Raw genomic sequence first — 22763 nt, forward strand, 5'->3', positions numbered from 1 at the left:
ACTTTGCAGACAGAACCACACATTGCTAGGTTTTTTTCTCTTTTTCCCTCTCTCACGTTGCACCATAACACACATTTAAATTGTAATTAAAATCAATTGACTGTTGCATATACACAAAATTAACAGATTGCACTTCATAAAATTGTAATAAAACGAACCCGAACGTTAATTGTAAAAGGAACCCCGTCGTTGCACGAGCACCTTTGCACTATAACCCACTTAATTTTTGTAAATTAAAATCAATTCACCAATGCACACGCACACGCGTTACAGGCACATTTAACTTGTAATAAAATGAACCCCCCGAAGTCACGCATGCATTCACTCAAGTGCCACAGATCATGTAATTATTACAATGAACTGCATTAGTAGAGACCCAGTCAAGTAAAGTCGTGTCAAGTTTGAGAGGGGCTGGGTTACGTTTCCGACTTACCATGCATTAACGGATTAAACATTAATAATGAACTATGCTTAATTGATTATTTAAACAAAATGAGTCGTTAGTTTCACCCATCCACTTCACCACACTGTAGGACCCTGAATGTTTACGGGGATTGGGTTTTCTTGGTCAAAGATGTCGTTCATATCTGTTCATGTCTATTTTACTAGTCCGAGTCTATGATTCTGTTTGGAGTCTGGTCAGTGTTTGGGTTACGGTATGTGTGACACTTTTGTTTTATTTTGTGTGCTTGATTACGAGGTTTTGGGTGCCTATTTGTACTGCATATTCACCAAGCTTTTGGTTGCATATGTGCGTAAGTCATGTTGAATTTTCAGTAGGATGTGGTTTGCTTGGGGTGGTTTAGTCCAGTCAGTCTTGTCCTAAATCTTTCTCCTGTCGATGGTCTCAGTGGTGGTTTTGTTTGTGGGTTTTGCAGGTTTTTTCTTTGATTCCTGGTTTGTGAGTGTGGTTTTTGCTATAGTCTGAATGGCATCATCTTCTTCTTCTTCCCCTCCAATTGTGGTACAGCATGTTCCCCTCGCAGTCCATGATTATTCTCTCCTTCTAGAGGCGGATTGCATCCGACGTGCAGGCCTCAGACCATTTGTTGCCCTTACATTGCCGTCGGTAGATGAGAAGCTTTGTTACTCCTTCTTGGCTTCTTATAAAAACCAGTTTGGCCTGGTTTATAACTGTACCTTCTGCTTATCTACAGCTAATATCCATGAAGCGCTGTGCTTGCCCCTTTCTGCTTCCTTTGTGCCCAGCGGTAACCAGTTACTTATTGCTGAAGAGATAGTTACGCTCTTGAAGAAGGAAACTTCTACCCCCTTGCTTCTCAATCAACTTATTAACAGTTCAGGGATCTCTATTGCTCCTATCTCTTCTCCAGTATGGAAGCAGTTATGTTAGTTCCTCCAGGACCGATTTATGACGAGTAAGTCAGCTTCTAAGTATCTTTCCAAGGAACTGTTCACAGCTTCTGTGAAGGTCCTAGAAGGTGTTAAGTTCAATTGGGCAAGCTTCTTCCTCTCCAAGATGGATCAACATTTCCAGCGTGTACGGAAGGGTCAGATCATTAATGTTTCCTATGGTGCTTTCTTACAGCGCATTATCACTTTTGCACCTCCTCCTAGTGCTGTGCCAATGCCTGATTTTGTTCCTTTACCGCTGTAGCTTCCACCATCAGTCCCTTCCCCTCCACCTATGCAACCAAATTCAGAAGATGAGGAGTCCCCTATTATATTTTCTCGCAAGAAATGCCTTCGTACAAAGGGTCCTTCCAGCCCTCTTGTACTTGCTTCCCCTGTACCCGCACCTGTTCCTAATGTGTCTGGTAGTGCCCTTCCTTCTTTCCTCTCCTCTCCTAATTTATTTTCAGCCCAAAAGGAAGGAGAAATTGATCAGCAGATGCCTTCATCCTTACATACTATATTATCTGGACCTATGCTTTCACAGCTAGTTTCAAATGTCCAGTCCACTCTGGAAACCTCCCTTACCTCTTGTCTTCAGACAATGTATACCAGTGTTTATACTTCCTTGCAAGACAAGGTGGATTCCTTGACTAGTCAGTTGACTAAGGCACTAGAGGATTTGTCTGCAGAAAGGGCTACACTTGGTGATATTAATACTCAAATGACTGCTGCCACATCCTTAATGGATTCCCAGAAGGAAACTATCCAAGAGTTAGAATCTAAGGTTGCTAAGTTGGAAGAGGAGAATGCATCCTTGCAGCTTTAGAAAAATTCTGCCCTTGAGGAAATGGTCACTTTGGCTAGTAAACTTGGCACTAGTGAAGGTCAGTTGCAGCACTTTCAGGCAACTGTAGAGTCCCAACAGAAAGTTATTGAAGAACTTAACCAAAAAGTGGATGTTCTTTCTGTTCCTCCAACTCCTATTGTCCCTTTAGTCATATCTTCCAAAGGAGAGCTTGATCAGTTGCACCATAAAGCTAAATTATGTGATGGGTTCTCTGCTAAAGTGGAACACCTTCAGCAGAGGATGAACTGTGTGCAGGAAGACCTCTGCACACAGTTCACCAGTGATGGGTTCGGAGGATGAACTTCGGAGTGAAACGCCATTACAATCTCAATTGTTGAGCTTTATTGCTTGCTAATCATTCGTTATTTACTGATTCTTTTTTCCAGGACCTTAATTTTCGTTGTTCTATCTATCCTTTGGATCCTGGTGATCTCTTTTCTTATTCTCTTATGGCGTATCGTTTCCCTTTTTATATTTCCCTTCTTTCCTCAAGTCCTGATACCATTCCGCTTTTATCTTTTACTCCTTCTAGATTTCCTTATATCCCTGTTTTTACTACATGTCCTTTTATTGCTGATCCTACATCATCACCTACCCCTTCTGACCCTCCACCTTCTGTTCCTCCTATTCCTTCTGTTTTCTCAGTGGATTCCCTTCGTACCTTTTTGTTGAATTCTCCATCTTTGCCATCTTCCTTATCCCTTCATTTGCCTTCCTTTTATGATTTATCTTATCCTCCTTTACAATGTTCTCCTCTTATTCCATTGCCCCCTTCATCTGATTATATCAATCTTCCTCCCCAGTCAGTGCTAGATACTCCAGGATATGACAGTGACATACTCCGTCAAAGACAATGGATGCTACATGATTGTGTGACAGGACCGATATTTAAGTGGCCTCTCATTCCAGGGTCTTGGGATACATCTGCAGCATGTTCGAACTCTTACCTTCATTTTGTCAAAGTGCATGTTACTTCTGAGGATACCACTGTTCACCTTGCAACTCATTTTTGTTGGTATCTTGCTTTCATGCATCAACACAGTCAAAGCTGAATACTCGAAAGAGTATCCCTCAGTTGCTCATCAATCCAAATGTAGATGTGTCTGTTGCTCAGATGGATATTCTGTACTACTTTGCACAGGCCTTCCCTACCAGGTTCCTCATCTTACTGGAAAGGATGTGTTGCTTACAGTTCCTCCAGAATGTGCCTCAGCATTTTGTTGATGAGAGTAAAGCTTTGGAGCATTTAAAGCTTAGTATGCAGTTTAAGAAGAAATACCTTCATCCTACTTAGCACTGGAACTTTTTCCTCATTGTATCATTCCTCCTTTATTAATGGAAATTTTCTTTTTTGCTCTCCAATTTTTGGGGATCCATGCCATTTAGACTATATTTGTATATGGGTATTTTTTTGTATTGGGTTATGTTTTTTTTCCATTGTGTGGAGCTGATGAAGATGAAGCTGTGAAGATTGATGCAGTTGGTTATCACATGGTTGCAGTTGCAGATTTGGATGCAGAACTCTTATATCCTTTAATAGTTTGAGTTATTTTGGTTTTTATAATATTGGAATGGTTTTTTTTTGTGTTATTGGTTTTCCTTTCATATGTGTTTCAGATCCAGGTTATGAAGCTGATATGTTGGGGTCGTAATCAAAGTGGGTGATTTATGTTGAATTGAAGATTCTTTTTAGCAGATCATAGAGCTTTTATTCTTCCATTTTCTTAGGTCGCGAGGACGCTTCCTTATTAAGTGTGGGGATATGTTGAGTGTGGAAATGATTGGTTTTTGGGCTGTTTTTTTTTTTTGTTACTGAATGGTTGTTTTTGGTGGTTGATTGTTTGAGTTTGAAGATGTTTTGAAGTGTTTTGAGTGGTTTGAGTATGTTTGAAAGGGTTTATGTTGGTTTTTGATGAAATATGTTGTTCTGAAGAGTTCTGCAATTTTCTTTGTATGGTTCTGTAAGGCCTGATTTTCTTCTGTTTTATTCTGTTTTGGTAGTTGAGATGGTTGAATGAATGTTTTGAGAGATGATTGAGGATGTGTGAAAAGGTTTATGAGAGATTGAATTGGTTTTGTTTTGGTTTTTATGATTTTTATGGGTTTTGTTGATCTTCTGTAAAGTTCTGTAGCTTCTATGCTTTTGTAGCTCTGTAGTCCTGTTGCTCTGTTGTTCTATGGTCTGTTCTGTTTGTTTCTGTTGAGTGTTATGATGGAAGTATGGATGTTTTGGGAAGTGTTCTTGTCTTAGGAAAAGGATGAATGGAAGCTCTATTCAAGTCAAAAGAAGTGAAGAAGTAACTCTAGAAGATTTACAGAAGGTTACAGAAGACAGTGACAGAAGACAGATCTCACAGGACACTATGATGTTTCTGGTGACTCTTCACATCTGACATACCTTTTGGGAGGTGTATCCACGACGTAAGAAGGATTATTGTGAGTGATTATTGAGTGATTGTAGTGAGGATATGATGTAGTATTGAGAGCATACTATTGTGAGAGAGATCATATGCAAGAGATAGTTGATTCTATGTGAAACATTGTATCTTTCTATGAGGGAGAAGACTATGAAGACAATGAAGATGAATATTATGTGATTTCTTTCCATCAAAAGTTGTGTTCTCTTTGTCTATTAATGAAGAATATGAAGAACATGATCAAGTTTGTTGAAGATAAATCCGTGGGAGATATCTACTATGATGCTGCGTGAAGAATTGTTGTTTTCTTTGTTTGGATGATCAAAAGAATGAAATAAAAGTTTGTTGATGTTACAAGATAGATTTTCTTGCAAGAGACTTCCCTTTTCCTTGGTGTTCCTCTTGGGGCTCCAAGACTTTAAGAGCAGAGAGTGGTCACTACTAGATTTAAGGTTAAGCAAGAGTTAAAAATGTAAAATTTATTATGAGGTATAGAAATGCCTAAAGCCCAACATTACAAGTAGGAAAATAGATGTAGATAGCATTGTGGAGTTTGTGGATGCACAATGGGATACAAAGGTGTAAGATGAAATGTCTTGCAAGGTACAACTAAACTATGTTGTCTGCAAGTATATGATTGCTATCAAATCTTCATCATGACATTTTTGTATAGAAGATGGCACCAAGTTTATGGGAAGTTGGTGCCACTAGTAAGACATGAGGGGATTTCCCAAAGATTCAATACTAGACATTGAGGTTTGGTTGAATGGTGACTATTAATCATTATGAAGCTAGGGTCAATGTGTACATTACGATGATTGAGGGACCTTCATAACAAATACATCTAGTTTTCTACTTTGTTTAACTTTTATGTTAATGATAAAAAGGTAAATTGCTATTTGTATTGCATATTTTTCTATACATTCACACAACCAAATGTTTGCATCACATTATCTCTAAATACTCTCTCAATGTCTACTAGGTCCCAACTAGAAAGGAAAATAGCATTATGTTCAAAGAGATAACAAACAATGCCATGCATATACATTAGAAAGCCATTAGTTCAACTTGCATACTTTTATTAATAGAGATCATTACACTAGCCTTTTCCACATAGAAACACAAATATTTCAGGTGCCTTTTAGACACAAGAAAGATAATTCTACCAAAGGCACTGAGGTTGGGATTGGGTTTGGACTTGGGAGGGTTGACATGTGATGGCATCCTCCATATCATGCCACAAAGCTTCCAATCTTGACCCAGTCATCTCCACCCTCCCTAGTCACTCGTTTAGCAGTTGCAACATACTCTCCATAGCCTACCTCAATTATATGCATTCTTCGATATCTATCATGTTGGCTTCAAATTACCATCTAGCCCATTCATACTCATGCACATCTACTAATTGAGCTTCTTCATTCTAGCATTGCTCTTGTATCTACATGCTCTCTCTGTCTGCTTCAGGAACCATCCCCTCCTTGAAGCATATATGAGATACAATGAACTAAAGGGTGGCAATCTTGAACTTTCTAACATCAAAATCAGAGTAACTTCATATATTAGTATCATGTGCCAAAAGAAAAGTTACAAAATGTGAGCTTCAATTGGGAAAATTAAGCTTGTATTATAGAAACCACTCACATTTGGAAGATCAAATATAGTGTTAAGGATCAAAAACATGTTGAGGTATGTTCTCTACCCATAAGTCATGTATTGGTTAGGCTCTTGTGGAATATGCACAATCTAGTTGGTCATCGTATCCACAAGGTCTTGGTAATTAGTAAGATGGACCTCCATGCAAGCACCAAGTTTGCACATGAACCTAGGGACACAAGTCCCAAGCTTATTCTTGATGGCACCTTCAAATAACACAAACTAACCGCAAAGGAGGGATGTAAATACTCATTTTAGGCTCTTCTGTGGTAGCTCTACTAGTAGTATTTACAAAGTAACATACATTTGTCTCCAAATCATATAATATAAGACTCTGGTGATCCCCATTTAATCATCGAACAAGATAATAATTCCAAAGCACTAGCATCAAAACTAGGATAAAAGAAGCTAGTGAACACAAATAAGAAATGATCTTGATCAAGCACTTATTACTCTTCATAGAAAATGAAAATGATCCACAAATTATCATTTGTTATGCAAGAAAATCTCCTCAAAATCATGGGGTATAATTGTTCATCGTCTTGTAGGGCCTTCAACACTAGTGGATCCAAACAATGTATCCAATTGTATAGGGGTGGTGGTAGCAAAGTTACAACATAACTATAAAAAACAAGGGAGTTAAAAAAGATGATTACAACAACATATCATGAGATCAAGGATAAAGATGCCTAGAAAACAAATAATAAGAACTTACTGTTGTAGACCAATGATGATGGAGTCAATCAATAGCTCTTCATAAGGATAAGAGAGCACATGAATGTCGACAACATCAAGATCAACTTGCACTTGATTCCCTCTCAAGCATATAATAGCCTCTATGTGGGCCTCTATGCCCAATAACATAGCCACACATTGGCTCAAGATGGCATCAAGCTCTTTCTCATTAAGGCCAAGAAACACTTCAAAAAATGCACTTTTGTTAATCATGGGATTAAGGAAAGGGCCAAAGAAGGTTTTCCACGTGTGCAAGAATATGGTATTCTTGTCTCCTCCTTTTTGCAGATAGTAGAGTCCACTTCATGATTCTCTCCTCTCTTTTAGCCAAAATCTCTAAAGTTTGACATGTTTTGGTAGTCCCAAAGTCCTTATTTACTTATAAAATCTGACAAATGAAATGATAAAGATGTTGTGAAGTTAATAAAGCTTTTGGCACCCCCAATATATTTTCATCAGTCTTCTTAATATTCATTTTAAGTTCATTCTCATTTTTCGATGAGCTTCTTTCTCTGCTCATTCGCCTTTCTCAATGAGCTTCTTTCTTTGTGAATTCAATCTAAGTATGGCATCCAAAAGGTCCCCCTTCTCATTTAATAAACTCTTGCACTATTTATAGCCAAGGAGAAGACAAAAATTGGAAGCCCAAAACCTATTGCATAAACAATTGGGTTACCATGTCTCCCTCTTGCAAGGGCTCTCACAAGGTGAAAAGAAGAAAAAAGAGATGATATAAAACATCACTGGGAGGGATATATTATTGCTTTCAAAATTATGCATAAGGGTGGTTTGTCAAAGTGCAACATATTTACATGGCCAAGGATATGCACTTGTCTCCTAATGAACGTGTTTCCTAACAGACACATTGTAAGTCTTAAGTTGATAATATATGTGATAGCTTTTTCATTTGTAAATATACAAGGATCTTGCTTCGTTTGCATCTATTTGTCTTGTTTTAGCTTTGTAACTTCTTCATCACTTTTTGCAAAGATATCTAATCTCCTTAAATTGGCCTTTTCATTTGGTTACTCGAAGAATTTGACTTGAACAAGGGGCCTCTTCTCTTTAGGTTGATGAGAAGATGGATAAGAAAGTGTTGGCATTTCTTTCTTTTTGGACTTTACCTTACTAGTCTTTCCAAATGACTTGCCCTTCACCTTACCCTTACTCTTAGTTGAGGATTTTAGTGGAGGGGAGTCGAGGTTGACTGCCATGATTTCCCTATCCAAACACTACAAGATACATGCCTCATACCGACGTTCAAAGCAATGAAAATGTTCACCAAAAAAATTTCCCTCATTGTCGCTAAACACGTCGGTATTAGCGACACCATAGAACCGTTGTTATTGGCATCGCTCATGGGGGTTTCACTCATAGTAAAGAAGACATGTCACCTACATGCAAGGACTTCTAAAAAAACTCCTATTTATGAAGCTTGTAAGACTAATATATCCCCCTATTTAAGCTTATAAGATATATACAAGTTTGACTTTTTATGTGTCCCCTTTCTTAAATGTAAGTATTCATAGAACATATACTAACTTTCTTTTTAAAAGTTGGAATTATCCTAAGCAATTAAAAGTATCAAAATGGTCATATCACAAAGTGATTTGTGTAGTGCCACTTGGATACCATCAAAGTATGTGTCGCAATGTTTTTGAATGCCCGAGCCCCCTTACCACATGAGGAGAGAGAGTAGGGGAATCAAACCCCTTTATACTTAAAGTGACTACACCAAGCGGACACCAAGCTCTCTTTGGAAGAAGGGGAGTTGAATCTCTCTACCAAAACCATGGGAGAGTGCCAACTCCCCCCCTCCCACACTATGATTAATGCAAATCAAGAAAAAAAATCAAACAAAAATTGAAGATTTAATTTTTTTCTCTAAGAAAAACTTGGGTTTAACCTCTTACCAAGCACCTTGAAACTCCTAATACTAACATCTAGTTAGCAGTCACAAATTACAGTACACATGAATGAGTGAACTTAGTAAAGACTAGCAACAACCCAAGCACCACATGTATGTGTTTAAAAGTACTTCCCTTCATAGATATCCTTGAATGAAATACATGTTGAAGATACCTCCAAAATTGTAATGCTACAATGTACTTTGCTTCATTACCATAAGATTATCAATACATATACTTTTCTTCACCATCAAATGATTGCTATGCCTTTTCTATTGCATATTGGTGGCTGATATGGACCCAAAACTTCTGGCTATTGCCAAGTGTGGTTGCAAGCTGCTTTGTGCACATGAGTGATGGAGAGTTTTTATGACCTTAAAACTCAAATTACACCCAAAATGGTCATAAATGTTTATGATTCTAAAACTCAAATTACACAATAACTAGATGACCACAAAAGTTATTTGATATTTCTTGGTAGCATGTATGATGTATACATAGCAGCTTTCAACCTGCAAAGAAAAACAAGATTATTAATTTAATACTAATGCGTAAGGACAACACATTAAAACTATTATAGATTTGTATTTTACTCTATGCGCTTCAAATTACCTTATGTATCTTTTACATAGTCGTTGAAGATCTTATAGTCATTGGGATCAAGTTGATATTTATTTAATATTGGATCATAGCTCAAATTTGCTAGAGCAATTATAGATTCCAAGGACATCGATTGATTATCAACAATATCATATGTGTAGCATCTACTTCCTTTGGGTTTTTTATACCATGCTAGATGAATCTCCGCATTTGGAGGATGATCTAGAAGATCAAAAGGGCCCCTTGTCTCTTTCATACCATTTCCTAGATTCATTCTCATACTCACTACTCTTCCAAGGTACCATATGCCTTTCTTGACCCCTTGACTAGTATTTTCAACCTTGCCTTTTCTTTTGAGCTTTGTATTATCTCTAAGTATAATATCTTCAAATAAAACCGCACAATCATGTCCTATTCCAAGGCAAGTACTGGTTTGAGGTTTTGACTTCATCTCAAATGAGAAATATCCTCCGCTTTTTACCCTTGTTAATCTATCCTTTGATAACGTTGGATTTCCATTCAATTGGCTCACAAGTGTGCTCTTGCACATAGTCTTGCCATCAACTTCCACAAAAGGTGATATTTGGCTCACCACATTCTCCTCATTGTTAACTATAGAATCCGTGACATAGCGAGTGCATCCTCTTCATCAACATCCAATACTGTATCCATGACTACATCTCCAACCAAATCATCCAATGAAACTTCTTCTTCTTCTTCAAGATTGTCATGTGCATTGTTTTCAAGATGCTCTAACATATATTTTTCTTCCCATGAGCCATCGCATGAAGCTTCACCTTCCATACGAAGCTCGTGACACATTACCTTTTCTTTTGCTAAACCCTCCTTTAATGCATATACAATCTGCTCATTAGTACTCAGAACTGTGTAATCATTTAAATTTTCCAAAGGAATGCCAGGTATATGATTCATATCAACCCATATGTTTTCTTACTTTGAGCGAACTGTCGAAAAACTTAGATTTGAACCTACTTGAAACTCTGAAATTCTATTCAATGCTCCTGCACTACTCAACAAGTCACAACCATCATAACACCTCTCATTGCTAACCATTCCACCTACTTTACTAAAGAAAAACTCACAAGCATCAGATCCCATAGAAGATAAAGGAACTACCAAGTGACTATATATGTCTCTAAAGATCTTATGAGAAGAACCACAAAGTGACATGACAATTGGATGTCCATGAAAGTTTCTCTACTAATGAAGTTCTGCTTAAGCATATATACATCATGCTTGGTAATCCACATGAGCCAAATCCTAATAAAACATCATAAATCAATTGATTAATAAGACATAATGGTGATACCATAGCAACAACATGAACATACAATATCAGTTAATTATTTATATATGCTCAATAGATAACATGAATTCTGTACCTAAACAAGAAGGATACCATTCCGGTAGCTTTCACATGCTCATACAAGTTGAGCATAGGAGATAGAAAAATATCAATGTATGCTGCCACAATTAAGAGATACACCTTTGTACCAAGTGTTCGCTCTTGACGCTGATTGGATCCCATCTGCAAGAGCTCTAAACAATTTTGAACTTTACATCTGGCTATCCTTTGTGCTGATCTCCAATTTTGTCTCTCTTTTCTCTCTATATCTCCTTCTTGCAAACCATGATCATCAACCTTGAAACTTTGATATACCAAGGCTACATGATTCAAGGTGACAAGATCATTACCAAGCACTAATTTTTAGATGCATTATCTAGAGGATTAATCATCTTCTTTCCATTATGTAAATAATCTTGGTCATGTAATCCAATGATGCTTCCATCATCTTCCATAGAAGCTGTGAATGGCCAACTTTTCCAAGGAATTGAGTATCGAACACCTATAAGAGAGCTATAATCTTCAAACATAATCTTTCTTCGCCTTGAATCTCCATCAAAAGTATGACCAAGTATTGGTCCAATCACATCCTTCACATACATATTCCAATGCAAATTGACTTCTTTCCATTGCTCCTTGATGGACATAGAGTCAAACCTATTACAAGTTAGTTGTATAAGAAGAACTAACTTTGGCAAGCATTCAGCAAGAGGATCTGCAATCAATATTCTTGCATAGTGGGCAATCACATTATACTCAAATGCATCAACAATTCTATGATAACCATGTTCACCATCTCCAACAAGTACTATAAAATTTGAAATGCATGTGTGATCTATCTTCTTTCCACAAAAACCAACAAGTTGGTCATCTCTTGCTATCCACCTCACCATCCTCTTGATCATAGTTTCATCTTCAACAACAATGACACGTACACTTCCCATGCAAAGTCCATTTTTCAACATATGATGCTTATATGTTTCTGCCACATGCTTGAATACATCCTCTCTCAATCCGGTCCTATAACAAAGAGCTTTTCTCATAGCCCTAGATGCAGTTGAAAGATGTGGACCTTGAAGATTCGTGGAGAGAAAGTTATGCAATCTTGTACCTCCCCAAATCTTGACAACTTCAAATATTTTTTTTGTTGTATTAGAATATTGCTTTCCTTGACCCACTCTTCCTATGTTTTGAGAGATGTCAATGGAAAAGTCCCACAAAGATTTCTTCCTCTCAAATAAGCCATGCTTATGTGCATTCACAATATCAGTGCAAAACTTCTTTACATCTCCTCGTACCAAGGCTTCAGAAACACTTTCTTGAAGACTCCTCACCTTTACACTCAAAGTAGCAACCTTTGTCCTTGTGAACCATATTTCTTTTTTGAGTCATCAAACCATTATGTTTTTAGTCCTTGCAATTCTTAATATCTCATAATGAGTCAAGTAATCCAATCTTCTACCACCTCCTGTGTCTCTTAATCCTCTTTCCCCTCTGGAGTGCATGTCTCGATACACACGCATGCAAAAGTCTCTCTCCTTGGGAATGGATGCACATGATGAGCACTGGAGATTGGAGAAGGGAACTCCCTCCAGACTTAGCCACTTGCAATCATTTTGACGAAATGTGCCATTGATCTCAATAAGCTCTAGTCCCAATAGAATCACTGCCTTTGTGCTTGGCTCACAAGTCCAATGCACACCTTCTCTACTATCATCCAAGAAACACTTTACATTGATCATGTGGTTTCTAAACTTATATGATCCTTGCCAAAATCCCCAACAAAGAGTAGCAAGCAAACTCTCCTTTGCATAGTACATAAATTCTATTGTTCTCTTCATAGAATAATGATTATTAAAAGAAAGACAAAAACAAATCCATAATGACAAAAAATACCAAGACTTGTTAAAGTTGTATACCTGAAGGTCTTTGTGGCAACTTAGAACCTGATGCATTAGAAGCATCTACATATCAAACATAGTGAAAACTATTAGTTAGAGTAAAAATTTCATTGTAATAAAAACAAACACCCTTTTCTTGAATTAAGTACCTGTGGATTGGATTAGTTTAAAAAAACCAATCAGATTTCTTTGGTTCTTGTCCAAGTCCATTACTTTACTTGGGCGGCCTACTTTCTTAAGCTCATCACCATCTCCTTTAGTAGCAGCTTTCACATTAAGCTTTGACTTCATGTGCTCTATCATGCACAATCTCAAAGAACCTGTCTTTGGGAACAATGGTAGCCACTTATCATCAAATGGACACCTTATGAAAGCCTTTGACAAGCTAGTGTAGTCTCTGATAGTTTTGGGAACAAGTTGAAATTCTAGATCATTCTCACTTCCAAAAGAAGAAATCTCAAACATTGCTTCATCTATTTTTTGTTTATTTTTTGTCTTTATCTCTTCCAATGATGGTGTGACTCCAAGCATGTCATGCTTTTGCTTCCCTTTCTTATCCAAGCCAATAGCTTTTAAATGAGATAATGACTTGATATGCGAGTGTGTGAAATTGTATAGAGTATCATGCCCTCCTTGACCATAAGAGCATTCACACTCCTCACACCAAATTTGAAACAAAGCTTTCCCTTCCTTATCCTTAGACATAAGCTCAAACATATCATGTCGACCCATGGATTTTGGCTTTTCCTTAGTGTTATTGATATCCCTCTCCCACCTTTTTATCTCAAATGATATGGCAAGAAGACTTTTGAGTCTATTCTTTGGAACATCTTGAACAACGCTCACATCATCCCTTGTCGACTCCATCCCATTGCTAGATACATGAAGATCACTAGCCCTAGCTTCCATGGATGGCACCGTCTCATTGCTAGTCCCCCTCTGAATTCACTCTTTAATGCTTGCATGGTGACTCACTCTCATCTCTCAATCCTCAATTGAGTGGTGACCTCTTCTACATCAAATGTCCATCTCTCCTCTTGCTTTGCTCCAACAGGAAGCATTCTAGAACCTCATAAAAAGACAAAGTCATTTGAGATGAGAGTATCAAGGAAAATCTCCTCTTGTAAATCTTTATAGGTTCCTCCTTCTTTGAGAAATACAAATCCCAAAACATGGCTTTGATATGTACCCTCATTTAGACGAATCAATATTTCCTTTCTTTCCATACTTATCCAAGATCAGCAAACTACAGAGCAAGAGATTCCCACTTTGAATGCTGCAAAATCAATCTAGACAAACCAAGAAATTAGTTGTCCACTCAGGATACAACATTGGCACAGTGCTAGGGGGTTGTTCCTGCCCATAATAAGCTCGAAACATAAGCACATAAGTTGAAAATTCCTACGCAACAAAAAAAGGGTTAATGACTCAAAATCACAAATTTCTAAAGTGGAGACAAGTGAATACCTATGGGGTAGATGTCTTAGTGGTTTTTGTTGGAGTTCCCGTCTCCCATCTGCTCATGTCTTACATAAAACTCAGGAGCCACCAGTCCCAAATCTCCCTGCCCAACCATTCGAGAAGAAACCTGTGGAAACAACCCACTTAGACAATGATTAGAACACTTAACTGCTTTCTGGATTTTTTGTCATGATTGGAACATAATTAGAAGATAATAAAAAATATTGGAACATAATGGCGTGTATTTATGATAATATGGTATGCACTTATGCATTCTGGTCTACCCTTATGGCATTGCAACCTGCCCTTCCCTTATGCATTGTTCCCTTCCCTTATGCATTCTGACATTCTCTTATGCATTGTGACATACCCTTATGCATTCTGACCTTCCCTTATGGCATTGTGACCTGCCCTTCCCTTATGTATTCTACTCTTCCCTTATGACCTGGCCTTCCATGACTCTCCTGTTTACTACGAGCATGGAATAAATGCTGATCAGGTCTTTGAGGCACTTTGTCTAGACATTGCTGAGTTTTAGGACCCAGGCAGGGTCATAGTGATGGGGGATCTAAATGCAAGAGTCGGACAAATGCAATTCCAGCCTATCATGGCAGATGAGTTGGATAAAGAATCTAAATTCGAGGTACACACTGGATGTAAAAATTGCAGCAGAACATTAAAAAACAACAATCATTACAAAGACATGAAGGTTCATGATTAAATCAGATAAGTAGAAAGGTTATGTTTGCATATCTGTTTGCACACAAATTTATTTGAACAGATCTGTCAAAATAGATCTGCATATTTGTTTATGGATCTGCTCAAAATAGATTTGCTCAAACAAATCTGATTTGTTTAAAATAGATATAATATATTTTAAATAGATCAGATTTGTTTGAACAGATCTACAGATCTGTTTTGAACAGATATGTCAAAACACATCTACAGATTTTTAGATCTATTTTGACAGATGCAAATCTATTCAAAACACATGTGCATCTATTTTGACAGATGCATCTGTTTTGAACAGAGGCTCTACACATCTGTTTTGATAGCTATTTTGACAAACGCATCTATTTTGATAGATGCCAGTTGCATATGTTTTGAACATATCTGCATTTGTCAAAGGAGATCTATAGACATGTAGATCTATTTTGAGAGACCTATTCAAAACAGATCTAATTAAATAGTTCTAATCTGTTGCAGATCTATTTAAAACAAATCAAATCTACAAACAGATCTGTAGATCTGTTTTAAATCTATAGATCTGTAAACATATCTGTTTTCAGATCTGGTTGAACAGATCTGTAAACAAATTTGCATAGCTATTTTAAAAAGATCTGTCAAAACAAATCTGTAGATCTATTTACAAATCTATTCAAACAAATTTGATTATCTATAAACATATCTATTTTTAAAAAAAGTTTGGGATAGTGCTGATTATAAGAAGAGGAAACTCTTCAAGTAAATGTCATCAATTTCTATAATGTGTATTTCTATGAGAGGAGATCATAAATAAGTCGATGAAGTAGATATACACCATATCAGATTTCCATAATAAAGACTCACAATAAATCACAACAGTATCGACATTAGATCAGATCAAGCATGATCATATAATAAAATCACTTTTAGACTTATACCAAAGCAATGAAAGTCAAGAGCACTATCCAGAGGGGTCCTTCTGTTTATAGATCTAGGAATCATGGGTGTTTCCAGCACTTTAGTAGCACTCTTCTTGTTCTTAGAACCACATCAGTTTGCTCATTTGTGGTATTCCTTGTTTTGGGCTTCATGGTTCCCATTGAGGCACACCCTGGGGGTATGGGTGTCACCATGCCCAATCCTCTACAATCCATTACATATCTGATTTGACATTTCAATGGATCATCCTGGTTACTTTAGTGCACAATTAGAAAATGATATTTTGGGGCTCACCCCATTTGAGATCCCTAAAGAAGGCCATGAAATACTTAACATTTTTCAACAATTACATGAAATATCATCAAGGATGCCCCTTGTCACCAACATCATTTGGGATATGCATTGATCAACTTGAAGAACTCATTCAAGAGCTTGCACGGATGGAATCATTACGTGGTCCTGCCTTGGGACAATGGACAATATTGTTTCTACTATGACATCCCCACTATGACAATGGACTAGCTATTATGACATCCCCACTAATGCAATCAGCGCCAGTAGTGGGTGTAGAACTATGTATCAATATATGACATCACACACAAGCGTGCACAAGAGCATACATTCACACAAAGGTATGTGTACTGATATTCCCTGTGCATTGCAAGTTCAATATGGTTTGTCATGTGAATCTCCTCAAACTACCTCTATTGGAAGACATTCTCCTCTAAGAAAGGGTCATCAAGTATTTGGGCACTTGCTGAAAGAGGTGGCCAATCAAAGGAGAAAATGCGAGCCAAAATTCCCAATCTTGGTACTAGTATATATGAGGAAGCAGAAAATCACTTTTCTATAGATGAGGAAGCAACATCATCTTTAGATTCTAAGGTAGACGACACAACTACAATCATAAACTTGTAGCAAGAATCTCAAAGTTTGGGAACGCAATGTGACAATGCAAATCAAAATAAACGGGCTACATGATGATAATGCAACTTAGAGGAGGAAGCCAACTTGTTACATAACAAAGTAAACAAGCTGAATAAAGACCTTTCAATTTTGCAAATGGAGAAAGCCATCAAGGCATATGAGCTTTTGATAGAATGTATAGTTACTGGTGCTTTCTATCCCAGTAGAATCTCCTTGAACTAAATATTTTTCTAGCATATGAGGATGTGTTTCCTTCAATCGAGCATTGGCATGGTTAATTGTCAGTATGGAAAGATTGGGGAATCTATTTTAGAAAAAGTGTTTAGGAATTTTGAACATAAAACCATGAAGTTTACATGGGAGAATAAAAGGGTGGGTACTATAGCTGACCCTCAAATGACTGCAATGACACTCTGGAGATTCTATAGAGTTAAGGAGGTTTGCTCTGTAGAGGAAAATATGGAGCTTAGGGAAGAATGTTCAACAAAACTAGATAATTAGGACCAGTAGACTATGGAGTTGTTGAAGTTGAGAAAAGAGAACATAAACCTGAAGAATGATTTAAATACTCTGCACTGTAAAGAGGACCGGACATCATTCATTGCTTGGAAGTAAGAACAATGACAAGATTTACATGGGCAACTGACCAGTTTGGTGGAGGATAACATGAAACAGAATCTTGCACTTCTTATTAGGGAAGAGGAGAAACGGGAAGTTATCAAAGAGCTCTATTATAGTATGGATGTATTGAATAGCAAAAATCATAGATTGATGGATGCACTTGCCTTTACAAATAAAAAGCTTCACAATCCATGTAATTTTAAGTTGTTGGCTTGGAAGAAGGTTATCTTGGGGTGCTTTGTAGAATTTGAAGACCAAACCTCATGCATTAGCTCTTTTCATGTAACATTTTGGACGGTTTTCAAAGAATGGTTCTCCCTGCCTCCTCCCCTCCTTCCCCCTATCCTTTAGCCTTCTTATACCTTGAAAGCACGCATGTGCACAATCACAAGCTTGCCATTATTTTTTACTATAGTGTATCATCCCTTCCCATAGAATTCTGCCCTCAAAATTACATATTGGATGTTGCACAAGAGTGCTAAGACTACAAATGGTGATCAATCTAGAAGAAGATAGGGATAGTTCTGAATAATGCTCTCCAGCTGCCATGATTTTTCATCTTCAAAAAGTCTCTTCCATTTGATGAGATACTCTATGTATACCCTATTGCAGAGTACTCAATCTCTCAAACCCTTGGTATGCTCACGAACATAGAGGATATCATCGTAGAGAAGCGGTAGGGTTTGCAGCAAAATAGACGACACTCAGACACAATTGAAGAACGGAACTCAGAAAACATAGTGCCTGTCAGTAATATGAAAAACTGAATACAAGAACCTCAGTCTGTCGTGTCTCAAGAACCGTTTGGCTGAGGTAAATCAGAAAGACGATGCCATGTAGCAAAACAGTAGAAAAGATAACAGCAAAGGGAGTGAAACATAGTCCTCCATGTAGCTCGATGATGACGAAGATGATGATGCCATGTAGAGAAACGGTAGAAAAGATAGCAGCAGAGAGAGTGAAACACAGCTCTTCGTGTAGCTCGATGATGAGGAAGATGATGATGGGCTGGAGCTGCCCTAGAAATGGCTAGAAACAACAGGCTTTGAGGAAGGAACCTTCATGCTATCTGGAATAGCAACATGACGAAGAAAAGGAGCTCATCTCTCTATAGATTTGGAGGTGTATGCGCATCAGAGGATGAGGAGAGGTGGAAGCTTGTCAGATCAACAGCCTGAAGGTAGGAGAGGATGGCAGCAGATGAAGAGGAGAAGTGGAAGCTCATCGGTAACCACTCAGGAGCATATTTGAAGCAGCAAGCTGGAGGTCCAGGGCTAGATCTGGAGGAGAGGAATAGAGGGGTAGAGGATGGAGCACGCATAATAGCTAGATCTGGAGCAGGAGGGGCTGTAGAAAAGAATGCAAGAGGTGAGGAGAAAATGCAGGTCCTGTCAAATGAGAATATATTGAGCAGTAAGGGGGCCACTGCCTTTATTGGCCTAACGCAGGAGGTCGGCAAGTTGGTCAGCTAGCTGGTCTCGGTCAGTTCCAGGTCGGCCAGACCAACTAGTCAGCCTGATTCTAGCTGATAATTTGTTCGCCAAATTTTGGCCGACATTTTGTAGGCTAGATTTTGGCTGACATTTGGTCATTTTAGGCCTTTTTGGCTACTTGTTTGGCTTGTTCTAGGTGCATGTTTGTGCCTTTGGCTGGCCTTAATGCCTCTAAAATAGGGATTGTTGATAGCTTGTATGTTTGCCCCTAAAGTGGGGATTGTAGTTTCTTAACAATCACCCTCCTCATCCATGCACGATGACTCAAGAAGAACAAGTGCATGCTATTCCATATGTGGTTTTAGCAAAGACACATGAAAAACATCATGGACCTTGAAGGTACTGTGTAGCTCCAATTGATACGCTACCTCTCTAACCTTGCAAATGATCTTGTAAGGATCCTAATACCTATGAGCAAGCTTTGTGGTGGTATTACCTTTATGCGGCAAATCCACATAATCTCCTCTTTGAAAGACATCTGTCTTGCGTTCATCCACATATTTCTTATGCTTGGCTTGGGCATCCTTCATATTCTTTTTAACCAACTACAAAAGGGCATCCATCCTCTCTAAGTCATTCCATGCTTGCTGATATTTCAAAACCATGTCTCCAAGTGAAGAGGGCTCTCCAACCTTGCATCCATGCATTGTCTCAAATGGGCTCATGCCAATAGAGAGATGCTTGGTACTATGGTAGCAAAATTCAGCAAGTGCCAACCATTCTTTCTAAGCATCACATCAAAAGTGCCTCAAATATTCCTCCACCCATTTGTTCACAATTTCTAATTGTCCATTAGTCTTAGTTTGGTATTCAATATGAAGTGTGAGTAAAATACCCACTATTGTAAATTTTTTTTCCAAAAGTGACTACATACAACTTCCTAAGGAAACCATGATGCTTAAAGAGGTGCTCAATGAATTGTCAAGCAACCTATGATGCTGAGTATTGGGTCTTCATGGGCTTTGCTATTCTATCCAACCCAACATAATTGATGTCCCATCCCCTCTCTATAAAAGGAAATCACATGATGAAGTCCATGGCTGTGTGCATTTATTTTCCTTCTAGAATGGGTAATGGGTGCAAGAGACCCACAGGTAATTAGCTCTCCACTTTATTATATTGGCAAGGAGCCAAGAAGCTGGCTGACACCTACTGCCAAAAGTGGATGTTGTTTACTTGGGCAACTACCAAAGCTAGCCACCTGATTTCAAAACCCTTCTTAGTCTATATAAGTGCTACCTACCACCAATTCTGGACATCATAAACTATTGCAATAGTATGCCTCTTCTCCTCTATATCATCCACTTCAAATTTGGATTTCTAGTAGTGATCACACAGTGGTAGCAGCCCAATGTTAGTTTCCCATCTTGAGCACTCCTTCCTCCAATTGAGTAGGATTAATTCCCTTAGCATTATACAACCAAAAGGTTGTTGCCTACAACACATCAGTTTGCATTAGTCATTGTCATGCCATGCAGCAATAATTCTCCTCTTATATCAGTCACCCAATTGCTTCTTGGGTTCCTGCTTTGAATTTCAGTATCAAGTCCAGGAGATCTCAATTAGCAGCCATCAACCTACACACTTGTAGCATCAAGTTTGGATGAGTTCAATAAGTTATTCAAAATCCAGCATCACCTTCCTCATTGCACCCACTTGGAGAGTAGCTTGCATGTGTTTTTCCAATGTTGGAGGAGTACATATGAGCATCATGGAGCAGTCCACCACTTGCATCCACATGGAGGGGCATACAAAGTTGACATACAAGCTCAAGCACCCCATGAGCTGAGAATTGTAGTTGTTTGAAGGAAGAATGACTTAATCAGTTAATGACCTCATTTTTCCCTGAGGTATCTCTAAGGGTGCCAACTACAATGAGGGCAACAGCTACAATGAGAGCATGTGCTACAATGAGGCTTCACATGTCATACTAGAGGCTACAAAAACATAGACCAGAGAAAGGCACACAAATGTTGAGCAAATCTCAATGTAGAAAGCAAAAATTGGCAGGCTGAAGTGTGATGCAATTGTTGACTAAACACTCACAATCCATTCTCTTATTGTCATTTCGAGACATAGAGCCTTGATTATCAATCCCATATCTAAAACTCCAATGGTCAAGTGTAAGCATATATTGAATATTGGATGTTGATAGGACATCAACATGTAGAAAATGAAAATTCTCTTCACTTACCCATGCACTTGATGCATCCCCCACAAGGAGTTGCTCTCAGCCACATAAGTTCATGATGTGTAAAGTGGATGAAGAGGTTGTCTATATATGAGGCCTATCTTTACAAAAGACAGGAAGCTGCCATGAGCAAAGGTTGATGCCCAAGAAAGAGGCAAGATGAGTTAAAGTCTAAATTTTATTGCTACAAAAGAACAGATGGTGCTCCAAAGAATGCTAGTTCAAAGAAAGGAACATCAATAATAAAGGAAAGAAAGGAACATCAATAATAAAGGAAACACTACTACAAATATGAAGCCAAGAATGTGTTGCTACAATTGTTATCAAGAACTAAAAAAGGAATGGTTGCTCCAAAGAAGTCACTGAAGGTAGGCACGATTTTGTATATTCGGTGCAAATGTGGTAACTTTGATAATAGAGAGAGGATTTTGTCACTGTGAGCTCATGGAACAATGCCTCAAATTACATACTATTTTATAAATGTAGTAAGAAGGAAAAATTAAAGATATTGAGAAAGAGCATATGTCTCAAGGAGAGGAGATGGTGCTAATCGATTATTCAAAATGAATAGTGGGCTGCTTGAAGCCAACCAAAGAGAAGAAAAAATCTTTGGGACCATTACGAACAAGATCAATTGCAACACAAGTAGGTTGAAACAAAAGCAAGTGCAAGGATCCATGCGGGAGTTTTGAGCAGAAGAGAAGATAGTTAGCAATGCTATTTAGAGAGGAGAATCAATCCCCCAACAAGAATGGAGCGGTCAAGGGAAGTTGCATACTTGTTCATGAAGACAAGGGTGTTTGTGGAGAATGGAATAGTGCCATTGTTTTGTGGAAGCTCATCATAGCATATATCCGCCCAACAAAAACCTTTGCAACCTACAACCCATCAACCAAAAGAGAGAAGGTTGATCATGTTGTACAAAAGCAAGGCCTGTAGAGAGAAAGGAACAATAGAGTTGCAAAAGGAAAAATCTATAGAAACACTATCCATGGTGGGCAACTGTGATGAGATACAGCTACCCCTACTTTGGATCCTCGTCTCCTCCCCAATTTGTTGATGTAGGTAACTACCTATCCATCAAGTTGATGAACAATGCGGTAGCTTTTCTGCCACAACACGAAATTGCAAATCAGTAGTGGAGTAGAATTTGTTGTTGAACCCTTCACATCTCCTCACAATGAAGCTTGACGGAAAAATGCTATAATAGGTGGGTTGTCGTCCCATGAGCTACATGGAGAGATTGGGGCATGAACTTTGGACATGCACTCCATTGATGACATCGAACTTCTGTCGCAGGTAAGGTTTCCTTTGTTTCCCTTGGTTAATATGGAAATTCTGTGTTCGCATCTCTACAAGGGCAATATTTGCTCTGGCTTAGAACAACCATTACCTAGCATAAGAATTCTACTTACTAGTGAAAACAATTGCTGATCTGTGACACAAGAAGTGAGGCATTCTCTTTTTGCAAATCTAAAAAAAGTGCTCATGCTCAAGCTAGCAGATGAAGGAAAAGAACATGGAGCTACAAAGGACGATGATCCAAAGTTGCGACAGGAGGAGAAAAAATATCGATGCTTATTCACAGTTTGCTAATGTTTGTTTTTGTTAAAAACCTTAGGTTCAATTCCCCTACTATGTGAG

General features: G+C 38.2%; 3 protein-coding genes across 4 annotated transcripts; all 3 read right to left on the reverse strand.

The window, feature by feature from the left end:
- Positions 1 to 9165: 9165 nt before the first annotated feature.
- On the reverse strand, positions 9166 to 14372 carry LOC148013825 (uncharacterized). 2 transcript variants are annotated; one of them, XM_087667095.1, is made up of 5 exons: positions 14250 to 14372; positions 13972 to 14071; positions 12932 to 13844; positions 12801 to 12845; positions 9166 to 9427 (listed from the first exon to the last, which is right to left on the reverse strand). In XM_087667095.1, the coding sequence occupies exons 3-5, from the start codon at positions 13689 to 13691 to the stop codon at positions 9423 to 9425; spliced, it is 810 nt and encodes a 269-aa protein (XP_087523221.1). In that variant the 5' UTR covers positions 13692 to 13844; positions 13972 to 14071; positions 14250 to 14372; the 3' UTR covers positions 9166 to 9422. The 2 variants fall into 2 exon arrangements, with proteins under 2 accessions (XP_087523221.1, XP_087523222.1); XM_087667096.1 differs by having other exon boundaries at positions 12932 to 14258.
- On the reverse strand, positions 9529 to 10448 carry LOC148013826 (uncharacterized). Its single transcript, XM_087666916.1, has 2 exons — positions 10313 to 10448; positions 9529 to 10157 (listed from the first exon to the last, which is right to left on the reverse strand). Exons 1-2 carry the CDS (start codon positions 10446 to 10448, stop codon positions 9529 to 9531), a joined length of 765 nt encoding a protein of 254 aa, XP_087523042.1.
- On the reverse strand, positions 11238 to 12623 carry LOC148013827 (uncharacterized). The gene is given in 1 exon segment (XM_087667401.1): positions 11238 to 12623. A coding segment is annotated over 1 exon segment (1386 nt).
- Positions 14373 to 22763: the final 8391 nt, after the last annotated feature.

Source organism: Lygodium microphyllum, chromosome 25 (genome assembly GCF_053477565.2).
Source record: "Lygodium microphyllum isolate KBCC chromosome 25, Lygodium_microphyllum_v1.1.10, whole genome shotgun sequence".
NCBI lineage: Eukaryota > Viridiplantae > Streptophyta > Polypodiopsida > Schizaeales > Lygodiaceae > Lygodium > Lygodium microphyllum.